The sequence below is a fragment of the Salvelinus sp. IW2-2015 genome, linkage group LG23 (assembly GCF_002910315.2).
Source record: "Salvelinus sp. IW2-2015 linkage group LG23, ASM291031v2, whole genome shotgun sequence".
NCBI classification, from domain to species: domain Eukaryota; kingdom Metazoa; phylum Chordata; class Actinopteri; order Salmoniformes; family Salmonidae; genus Salvelinus; species Salvelinus sp. IW2-2015.
The window spans coordinates 36614422-36626584 of record NC_036863.1 but is presented as its reverse complement, the minus strand read 5'-3'; the positions used below and the strand labels follow the sequence as shown (position 1 = coordinate 36626584).

General features: G+C 40.2%; 1 protein-coding gene across 2 annotated transcripts in view; it reads left to right on the top strand.

Annotated features, from left to right (window-relative positions):
- Positions 1-12163, top strand: part of LOC111951184 (gamma-aminobutyric acid receptor subunit beta-4) — a 64890-nt gene that overhangs the window by 41270 nt on the left and 11457 nt on the right. For both annotated transcript variants that reach the window (XM_070434589.1, XM_023969242.2), the window contains exons 4-5: positions 356-576; positions 10998-11080. In XM_070434589.1, the coding sequence (XP_070290690.1) occupies positions 356-576; positions 10998-11080 (304 nt within the window). The remainder of the gene's footprint in view (positions 1-355; positions 577-10997; positions 11081-12163) is intronic.

Here is a 12163-nt window from a genome sequence, read left to right as displayed (position 1 = left end):
ATTTATGCACATTGGGTAGTAAGTGTATGGTGTAGGATAGGGCAATTACAGTAAGGGTAACTTATACTTCCCATAGTTGAAGCTTTTGTCAATGCATACACTCTTCGAAAAAAAAGGTTCCAAAAGGGTTATTCGGCTGTCCCCATAGGAGAACCCTTTGGAGAACCTACATGGAACCCAAAAGGGTTCTACCTGGAACCAAAAGGATTCTACCTGGAAAGGTTCTTCAAAGGGTTCTCCCATGAGGACAGCCAAATAATGTGTTATCTAGATTCTAGATAACACTTTTTTTTTCTAAGAGTGTAGCAACTATTTTTTYCCCAATCTCACGGTGCTGTTTGCCCTTTTTCCACAGGATTACACCATCACAATGTATTTCCAGCAAAGTTGGCGAGACAAGCGGTTGGCATACGCTGAGCTGCCCCTCAACCTGACTCTGGATAACCGCGTGGCGGACCAGCTGTGGCTCCCAGACACCTACTTCCTCAATGACAAGAAGTCCTTCCTGCATGGCGTGACAGTGAAGAACCGTATGATTCGACTGCATCCTGATGGCACCGTGTTATATGGGCTCAGGTACAGCTAACTTTCATTGGAATTCTACTGTAACTAAACTGGTTAAAGCCTGGCCTGTCAGACAGGACTGGAAGAGACCTTGGGAAGGCATATGAGAAACTAGTCAGTCAGGTCCAAAATGATAACTTGATAAAGATGAGTAAAAAAAGACTGTAAATTAAATTATACAAATACTGAGCTATATTGTATACAAAAAAATAGATAATTATATTATTTGATACTAATACAATTGCTCAGAGAAAGAGATTTTTGTTTAACAAGTAATACTTTTGTTTCTCAAAAAAATACAGTACGGGGCAAAATGATTGACACCCCTGTTTAACATACCTTTCAGTACCCCACCTTAACGGCACTGAGCCTTTTTCTTGTGTTTTATGAGATTGGAAGACACATTAGGAGGGATCTTCGATCATTCCTCCATACATAATCTTTACGGATCCTTAATATCCTTTGTCCTTTGCTTATGGACTGTCCTCTTCAATTCAAAACACAGGTTTTCAATGGGGATCAAGTTCAGAGACTGATATTGCAAAATATAGATTTCGTGGTCAATTAACCATTTCTTTATGGATTTTGATGTGTGCTTGGGGTCAATGTCTTGCTGGAAGATCCACTTGCGGCGCCAAGTTTGTCTGCATAAGCTTCTTTCTTTCGACGCCAAACCCACCACTGTTGTTCGTGGCCAAAGAGCTCTATTTTCATGTCATCCAACAAATGTAAATGTCTGGAGTTTTCTAAACGGCACATGGATTGGAACTGGTGCTTTGGTCAGATGACATGAAAATAGAGCTGTTTGGCCACGTACACCAGYGGCGGATTTGGTGTTGAAAAACAGAAGCATATGCAGAAAAGTACCTCATAACTACGGTCAAATATGATGGTGGATCTTTGATGTTATGGGGCTATTTTTCTTCCACTGGTCTTGGGGCCCTTGTTAAGGTCAACGGAATCATGAACTTTGCTCAGTACCATGACTTTTTAGCCAAAAAACTGGTTGCCTCTACCAGGAGGCTGAAACTTCCAATAAGACAATGACCCCAAGCACACATCAATATCCAAAAAGGAGGTTAAATGACCATAAAATGGCCATGTCAGTCTCCGGACTTGAACCCCATTGGTATGTGTGTGAATTGAAGAAGGCAGTCCATAAGCACTGACAAAGCATATTAAGGATCTGGGCAGATTGTGTATCTAGGAATGGTCTAAGATCCCTCCCAATGTGTTCTCCAATCTCATAAAACATTTTTGAAAAAGGCTCAGTGCCATTATCCTCGCAAGGTGAGGTATTGAAAGGTACTGAAAACAGTCGTTTTGACACCATTTTTGGGGTATAAAAATKTGAACTTTATTTCGATAGTCCATCTGTTGATTCTCTACAGATGRTCATACTATCAACAAACTATCTGTTGATAAGCAACTGTCTGCTAAGTTTGCGGTTAGGGTTAGGGTAGTTGAAATGTGGTCAGTCCACTCTGGCCTTGATGTTAACGTCCACAGATGGACCGAGTGGACCAAATCTGAACCTATCATAGACGTATGTTTCCCAAGTTTGGATAGCACAGTACTGGACCAGGTTTCCCAAAAGCATATTAAGGCTAAGTTCATTGTTAGAACCTTCGTAGGAACATTGTTAAAATCTCTGAACTGTTTCCCGAAACCGTCGTTATTAACGTTGCACTTGAAAACGCTCGTTACCTAACGTCGGCCTCAGACTACTCGTAGAATTGCGTTGTTAGATGCTTTTTTGCCCTCGCGCGTCACTTATACACAGAAGATCTTTGCTGAACATAGAATCACATGGTTTATCCGTCTGTACTGAACTCTACTTTACTGCACTGTACTGTACTCTGCTGTGATGTCCAAACTTGTGAAAAAATGAAGATAATTACATTGATTTCCATAATTACGCATTTCTGTGTAGTACATATCAGGGACCCATGATGTAAACCCATTCCCTTAATTCTGTTACCAGGTGTAAATCCACTTCACTTACTGTAGTTCAAAAACTCAAATTGATTTTTTCTAACTCAAGGTGTCATGTCATAGCTAACACACCCATTATTTCCGCAGACATCTTTGAATCTTAGTTCGAAGCAGATATTTAATAGAGTTTGTGGAAAAGTTGTCCCATAATTCCGTTACCAAACTTTGCATCTGCACAGTTCTTCCACTAAATTAGTTTTTGTAAAATGTTCAGTGGAAATTGTTAAATGTAGTCCTTGTACATAGAGCTAAACTTTGAAATTAATGGTTTTTGTTTGGCATTGTCACGTTCCTGACCTTATTTCCTTTGTTTAGTCTTTGTTTAGTTGGTCAGGACGTGAGCTGGGTGGGCATTCTATGTTTTGTGTTTCTATGTTGGGTTTGTTGTTTGGCCTAATATGGTTCTCAATCAGAGGCAGGTGTTTGTCATTGTCTCTGATTGGGAACCATATTAAGGTAGCCTGTGTGTTCATCTGTTCTGTGTTCCTATGTTCAGGACTGTAGCGTTTTCGGTTCTTTCTGTCAGTTTGTTGTTTTTGTTCGTCGTTTAAATATCCTAATTAAAATATGGATTATCATCACGCTGCATGTTGGTCCTCCTCTCTTTCACCCGAAGACAGCCGTTACAGGCATACATTTTAAGGTGAAAATACTGAGTCAAAACCTAATTCCCTTACCATTGAATTGCCCAGATGGACTATCCAAATAATGTGTTACCCCAAAAAATATGACTTGCTAAACAAAATATCTTTCTCTGAGCAATTGTACTAGTATAAAATGTAGCATACAAAATATCTCAGTATTTGCATTATTTATTTTATACAGTCTTTTTTTCTCATCTTTATCAAGGGTGCCAATCATTTTGGACCTGACTGTACACATGGTACACATGTACTTGTGCTTTTAAATAAATTCATTTGACTTAACTTTATTTGTTTAGCATCATGTGTCTCCGGTGAATGGAGGCCTCAGAAGACAAGACAGAGAATCACTGTTCTTTGGGTTAAAATAATGCTGATGTGCTTTGGCCAATGATGTTTGTTTCTTTGTTACACAGGGCAGTCCCATTTTGAAATGTTTCAAAGCAAAAACCTAATTCAGTTGCAACTGTTAATTATAGGAAGCTTACAGCTAAATGTACARATGCTGCTGTAATGGCTATATTACTATCTTATGCGTAGCTCTATTATGAGGTTCTATTACCTCATTCCACTTCACAATCAGTGGAGATGGCATTTTGCTCTTGTCATGTCCCTATTGTCTGGAAGATTAAATATAGCTTAGGTAAGCCTCTGGAAAAGGATTGTGTTATTTTCCAGAATGGGGGACTTAGCGCATGCCCTTGCTCATTGACATGAGATACATGATAGCATTATCAGTGTCTGCAAGAGAATGGCAGTCTTCTCCATTCTTTGGTGGTTTTTCAGCCAGTCAGCATACACTTTGTTAACACTGCCTCACTAAATCACTCTGAGATTGTTCATATCAACTAGGTCCTCATCCCCAGTCCACCCCACCAAACACAGGGACWTCTTGGTGTCTGTCTCAGAGGGGTAGATGTTTTAGGATCTGTCAGACAGACTGTGGTATTAATGAGAATTTGATGATGTTTGGAAGTGAGACGGGAAACTAATGGTCTGGTAAATGCTTATTTAATATGTCTCTTGGTGGAATCAGCTGTGGGTGCAGAGGAAGGAGCGAGGGAGGGAGGGAGGGGCGGAATTGGTCGTAGCATCTCTTGTTACCCAGAGGGAGTTGGTGAAAAGGTGGAAGGATGAAGTGAGGACAATGTCATGCCTGTGTAGAGTACAGATTGCCTGTAGGGTATATATTCATGATTGAAACAAATATGCCTCTATGACTTATCATGAAGACCATGATCCCTTTACCATTCATGGGAAGACATTCCTGTTCATTTGATTGGCATGTGAGCTTCTCTTACATGAGATGGAACATACAGTATAAGCCTGGAATGTTTTTAGCAGGCATGACACGGAGACACAACATTATTTTGACTGTGCAACAGAATGAATGTAGCACTATTGTATGCAGCAGTCGCAATTGTATGTAGCAGTCACTAATGTATTTAGCAGTCATAATTGTATGTAGCAGTAACCATTGTATGTAGCAGTCACCATTCTATGTAGCAGTCACTATTGTATTTAGCAGTCACTATTATATGTAGCAGTCACTATTGTATGTAGTAGAGTCACTATTACAATGTAGCAGTCGCTATTGTATGTAGCAGTCACTATTATATGTAGCAGTCGCTATTGTATGTAGCAGTCACTATTACAATGTAGCAGTCGCTACTGTATGTAGCGGTTGCTATTGTATGTAGCAGTCACTGTTGATAAGGCAGTCCACTAATTGTATGTAGCACTCACTAATATATTTAGCAGTCACCATTGTATGTAGCAGTCACGTTTGCATGTAGCAGTCACCATTGTATGTAGCACTCACTATTGTATGTAGCGTCAACATTGTATGTAGCACTCACTAATGTATGTAGCAATCACTATTGTATGTAGCAGTCGCTATTATATGTAGCGGTTGCTATTGTATGTAGCAGTCACTGTTGTATATAGCAGTCGTTATTGTATGTAGCACTCATTAATATATTTAGCAGTCACCATTGTATGTAGCAGTCACCATTGTATGTAGCAGTCACGTTTGCATGTAGCACTCACTATTGTATGAAGAAGTCGCTATTATATGGAGGAGTCGCTAATGTATGTAGCAGTTGTTATTGAGTATGTAGCAGTCACTATTGTATGTAGCAGTCACTATTGTATGTAGCTGCCACTTTTATTTATAGCCATTGATAATTGAAGGATATATCACATAACTCTTGAGCTTAGTTCAACTGTTGTACTGCATCAGAACCCCAAATAAGCTTTTTTTACTCCAATGTTTAGAAACAATGTAAATCAACACTATTGTATGTGGCAGTCGTTATTGTATGTAGCAGTTACTATTGTATGTAACAGTTACTATTGTATGTAGCAGTCACTAATGTATGTAGCAGTCACTATTGCATGTTGMAGTCACCGTTGTATGTAGCAGTCACCATTGTACATACTAGTCACTATTGTATGTGGCAGTCATTATTGTATTTTGCAGTCACCATTGTATGTTGCAGTCACCATTGTATGTAGCAGTCAATATTGTATGTGCTTGTCACAATTGTATGTTGCAGTCACTATTGTATGTAGCAGTTGTTATTGTATGTAGCAGTCACTATTGTATGTAGCGGTCACCATTGTATATAGCAGTCACTATTGTATGGAGCAGTCACTAWTSTATGTAGCAGTCACTATTGTATGGAGCAGTTACTATTGTATGTAACAGTCACTATTGTATGTAGCAGTCATTATTGTATGGAGCAGTCACTATTGTATGTAACAGTCACTATTGTATGTAGCGGTCACTAATGTATGTAGCNAGTCACTATTGTATGTAGCAGTCATTATTGTATGGAGCAGTCACTATTGTATGTAACAGTCACTATTGTATGTAGCAGTCACTAATGTATGTAGCAGTCACTATTGTATGTTGCAGTCACCGTTGAATGTAGCCATCACCATTGTACATACTAGTCACTATTGTATGTTGCAGTCACCATTGTATGTAGCAGTCAATATTGCATGTGCTTGTCACAATTGTATGTTGCTGTCACTATTGTATGTAGCAGTCGTTATTGTATGTAGCTGCCACTTGTATTGTATGTAGCAGTCACTATTGTATGTAGCAGTTACTATTGTATGTAGCAGTCACTATTGTATGTAGCAGTCGCTATTGTATGTAGCTGCCACTTGTATTGTATGTAGCAGTCACTATTGTATTTAGCAGTYGTTATTGTCTGTAGCAGTCATTATTGTATTTTGCACACACCATTGTATTTAGCAGTCACCATTGTGTGTAGCTGTCACCATTGTATGTAGCAGTCACTATTGCATGTATCTGTCATTATTGTATGTAGCAGTCACTATTGTATGTAGCTGTCACTAATATATATAGCAGTCACTATTGTATTAAGCTGYCACTACTGTATGAAGCAGTCACTGTTATATGGAGCAGTTACTATTGTATGGAGCAGTTGTTATTGTATGTATTGGTCACCATTGTATGTAGCAGTCACTATTGTATGTGGCAGTCACTATTGTATGTAGCAATCGTTATTGTATGTAGCAGTCATTATTGTTTTATGCAGTCACCATTGTATATAGCAGTCACCATTGTATGTAGCTGTCACTAATGTATATAGCAGTCACTATTGTATTAAGCTGTCACTATTGTATGTAGCAGTCGTTATTGTATGTAGTGGTCACCATTGTATGTAGCAGTCACTATTGTATGTAGCAGTCACTATTGTATGTAGCAGTCGNTGTATGTAGCAGTCACTATTGTATGTAGCAGTCGTTATTGTATGTAGCAGTCACTATTGTATGTAGTAGTCACTATTATATGTAGCAGTCATTATTGTATGTAGTTTTCACTATTGTATGTTGCAGTGGTTATTGTATGTAGCAGCCACTATTGTATGTAGCAGTCACTACTGTATGTAGCAGTCGTTAATGTATGTAGCAGTCACTATTGTATGTAGCAGTCGTTAATGTTTGTAGCAGTCATTATTCTATTTTGCAGTCACCATTGTATGTTGCGGTCACTATTGTATGTATCTTTCGTCATTGTATGTAGCATTCACTATTGTATGTAGCTGTCACTAATGTATGTAGCAGTCACTATTGTATTAAGCAGTCACTATTGTATAATGCAGTCACTATTATATGGAGCAGTCACTATTGTATGTAGCGGTCACTATTGTATGTAGTGGTCACTATTGTATGTACCATTTACTATTGCATGTAGCAGTCACTATTGTACTGCACAAGACAAACAAATATAGTGCACCACTTATTTCTGTTTATTTGTTTGACTGGAAAGGAGGCTCACTTCCCATCCAGAATTCTGTGCCCCAGAAAAAAGCCACAAAACACCCTCCTCATCCCTCATCACCACAATGTCCCAGTTTCATCAATGAAACATCCCAGACAGTGAGTCTGCAGTGAGGTGCCCACAGGGACCCACCCAGASGACTGGGGGGCTGCTGGGGGGAGAGGAGCATCCTGGGGCCCTTTTAAAGTAGCACAGCAGCCAGAGCCCCAAGGGACACAGGCTTCTTTTTCTTTCCCCAACATTTTGCAGCTTTGCTTTACATTAGTCATTTACAGTAACGTTGTGAGATAGAAAACWATGTACAATGCGAAGTGAAATGTACTTGGTCTATGATAAAGCCGGAGGGGAGTGATAATGAGGTTGTGTTGTGCCATGGGGAGAGTCAGAATAATTTTGCCACGGCATTATGTCCTAACGCACCAAAGTAGAGGGAGTCAAAAAGTATATCGTCCCAAACRGTGACTCGCTGTATTGAAATGGGTTCTGTTTTCATCATGGTTGTATAGGCCCTGCTAACACTTCACATTGTTTTCCTATTGCACTCAATACACTTCACCAGTACCTGTGCATGTGTTTGACAGTAGTTGTGGTGGCTTGTATTAGCCTGCACACTGGGAATCTTTTGCAATGTGCTGAAATGTCCTGCAGTCTGGAAGACAGCATGGACTCAGCTATCCTACATTGGGCATCCCAAATGTAAAATAGGCTGTTGTAAAGGGTAAACTCCCCACCACTCTCTCCCGCCCCCTAACACACACAAATTGTTTACCTTTCAAACTCTCCCCATGAATGTGACGGTGCATCTGACACACAGGGGTGATGAGTTGAAACTCAATTAGTTTTCCCATTCAGSCAAACCAGTGAGCTCCCTAGTTCATTTACACRAAAAACCTGAAAGCAGGCACAAGCTGGTATGATTTAACAGCACAAATGTAATTACTAAAATGTGCTGCACTAGTTAATATCTCAGTTCAATGCCATAAACTCCCACACTAATAATCTGTAAGCAGTGCACTTTTCCTACGTTTCTGGATTTATTGAAATGGAATACAATGAATGTACACCCCTAATAAACACACGTGGTGGAAACATATACGTATAGCAGTCAATCACAATTTAGTGTGAGATTAAAGCATACACATTTTGTTTCATTTTTCAACTGATTCAATGTATCCCAAGGGAATAAAACAAGCTTGGTAAATTGACTTTCTGYGTTTGATTGTTGGCTTTTGGGCTTGAATGAATTAGATGTTTACATTAAGCATTAAAGATGTACAGTTGAAGTCGGAAGTTTACATACACCTTAGCCAAATACATTTTTCACAATTCCTGACATTTAATCAGAGTAAAAATTCCCTGTCTTAGGTCAGTTAGGATCACCACCTTATTTTAAGAATGTGAAATGTCAGAATAATAGTAAAGAGAATGATTTATTTCAGCTTTTATTTATTTCATCACATTCCCAGTGGGTCAGAAGTTTACATACACTCAATTAGTATTTGGTAGCATTGCCTTTAAATTGTTTAACCTAGGTCAAACGTTTCGGGTAGCCTTCCACAAGCTTCCCACAATAAATTGGGTGAATTTTGGCCCATTCCTCCTGACAGAGCTGATGTAACTGAGTCAGGTTTGTAGGCCTCCTTGTCGCACATGCTTTTCAGTTTCTGCCCGACGAAATTTTATATAGGATGAGGTCAGGGCTTTGTGATGCACTCCAATACCTTGTACTTTGTTGTCCTTAAGCCATTTTGCACCAACTTTGGAATATGCTTGGGGTTATTGTTATTGGAAGACCCATTTGCGACAGCTTTTAACTTCCGACTGATGTCCTACGTGTTGCTTCAATATATACCACATAATTTTCCTCCTCATGATGCCATCTATTTTGTGAAGTGCCCACCAGTCCCTCCTGCAGCAAAGCACCCCCACAACATGATGCTGCCACCCCGTGCTTCACGGTTGGGATGGTGTTCTTCGGCTTGCAAGCTCCCCCTTTTCCTCCAAACATAACGATGGTCATTATGGCAAACAGTTCTATTTTGTTTCATCAGACCAGAGGAACATTTCCAAAAAGTACGATCTTTGTCCCCATGTGCAGTTTGCAAACCGTAGTCTGGCTTTTTTTATGGGCGGTTTTGGAGCAGTGGCTTTCTTTCTTCTGAGCGGCCTTTCAGCTATGTCTATATAGGACTCGTTTATGCTGATATAGATACTTTGTAGCGGTTTCCTCCAGCATCTTCACAAGGTCCTTTGCTGTTGTTCTGGGATTGATTTGCACTTTTTGCACCAAAGTACGTTCATCGCTCTAGGAGACAGAACGTCTCCTTCCTGAAGCGGTATGGACGGTGCGTGGTCCCATGGTGTTTATACTTGCGTACTATTGTTTGTACCGATGAATGTGGTACTTCAGCATTGGAAATTGCTCCCAAGATGAACCAGAGCTTGTGGAGGTCTAGCAATTTTTTGTCTGAGGTCTTGGCTGATTTCTTTGATTTTCCCATGATGTCAAGCAACGAGGCACCGATTTTGAAGTTAGGGCTGTGGATACATCCACAGGTACACCTCCAACTTGACTCAATGAATGTCATTGCCTATCAGAAGCTTCTAAAGCCATGACATCATTTTCTGGAATTTTCCAAGCTGTGTAAAGGCACAGTCCAACTATAGTGTTGTAATTCTGACCACTGGAATTGTGATACAGTGATTTATAATGAAAGACTAATTGTTCTAGGTAAACAATTGTTGGAAAATGACTGTGTCATGCACAAAGTAGATGTCATCACCGACTTGCCAAAACTATAGTTTGTTACAAGAAATCGTTGAAAAACTAGAGTGTTTAAAACTTTCTGACTTCAACTGTACCTATGGTTTTGTTTGACGTTTTAACAGCTTGAATTAATTCATGATGTTTCTATAGGTAGAACTGTAAATATGAAGCAAACAGCTCCAGTTGTGTGCGAGGTTGCAGTCACAACATAGATCAGTGCTGTCATGAGGCCTATATATGAGCACTAAAATGCTGCTCACTGAGAYACCATTTCTTATTCCAACCTCTCTCCGTTTGGAATCCACTTGCCTCAGTCAGAACACATTCCCAACAACCTCACTTTCTGCAATTTCATTCATTCAAAATTCATAAAGAACTGACCAYGGCTATTATGGAAGATCTCAAACAGTGGGCCAGATTATTAGAAACTGACCTAAATGTATCTTCCTCTTCTTCCCCCATCCCTTCTCATCCCTCGCTCCTAGAAATCAGACCTCAGACAGGTTGTATCCAACACTAGCTTGCCAATGATTGCATTTCCTTTTTTCTTTTTTCCCAACACGAGACAACTGCCTAACATTGCTCAATTAAAGATCCACATCGTGCAGTGAAGGCTAAGCTACGATTTCTTAAAGGTTACCAAGGTAACAGCGGTTCTCTCTACCCTCCCTTTTCTCTCACCCTCTATGTCTCTGCTCTCTATCTTTTCCAGAATAACCACCACAGCAGCTTGCATGATGGACTTGAGGAGGTACCCCCTCGACGAACAGAACTGCACCTTGGAAATCGAAAGCTGTAGGTGGACTTAATACAAACGTCTTCTACCCCATTCCTCTCCACTCTAGCTAAGTAACCTCCCATCCCTCCCCCAACTACCTGCCTTGGCTTCTCAAGCATCTCAGCAGGAATGTCTTCCTGCCATTTTCACTGGGTATCACAGCGTTTTAAAAACACAGCAAGGGACTGCCCATGATTGCAGGCAGTTTGTGTTYTTTTTCATAATTCAGCTCACGTCTCTATACATTTAAGGCAAAAGTCAACTTTTAGACCTGTCATACTGTTTGTCTCTAGACAAAAAATACAAAAGGAGCCTTTTGCATCTCAAGTTGTTTCTGTCAATATTCACAAAACATATTTGGAATTGAACCATTTGTATTATCCTTACTGAAAGATGAAGCCCAAGTCCTTAGGCCAAAATTCTCCATACAGTCTTACTTCACCCTCTAGCTTTTACTCCCGGGTGGTTCTGATGTATCTTTGGGTGGTTCTAATATGTCTTTGACTCCCAGGTGGTTCTGATGTATCTTTGGGTGGTTCTAATATGTCTTTGACTCCCGGGTGGTTCTGATGTATCTTTGGGTGGTTCTAATATCTTTGACTCCCGGGTGGTTCTGATGTATCTTTGGGTGGTTCTAATATCTTTGACTCCCGGGTGGTTCTGATGTATCTTTTACTCCCGGGTGGTTCTGATGTATCTTTTACTCCCGGGTGGTTCTGATGTATCTTTGGGTGGTTCTAATGTATTTTTGACTCCTGGGTGGTTCTGATGTGTCTTTGACTGGAGTGGTTCTGGGTGCAGTCTGCAGAGGCCTGATGTCAGCATGGGTGGTTCTGATGTATCTTTGACTCCTGGGTGGTTCAGATGTATCTTTGACTCTGGTGTGGTTCTGATGTATCTTTGACTCTGGGGTGGTTCTGATGTATCTTTGACTCCGGGGTGGTTTAGGTCTAAGCTGTACTGATGTATCTTTGGGTGGTTCTGATGTATCTTTGACTCCAGGGTGGTTTAGGTCTAAGCTGTACTGATGTATCTTTGACTGGGGTGGTTCTGGGTCCAGTCTGCAGAGGCCTGCTGTCAGCAGATGTGATCATTATGGA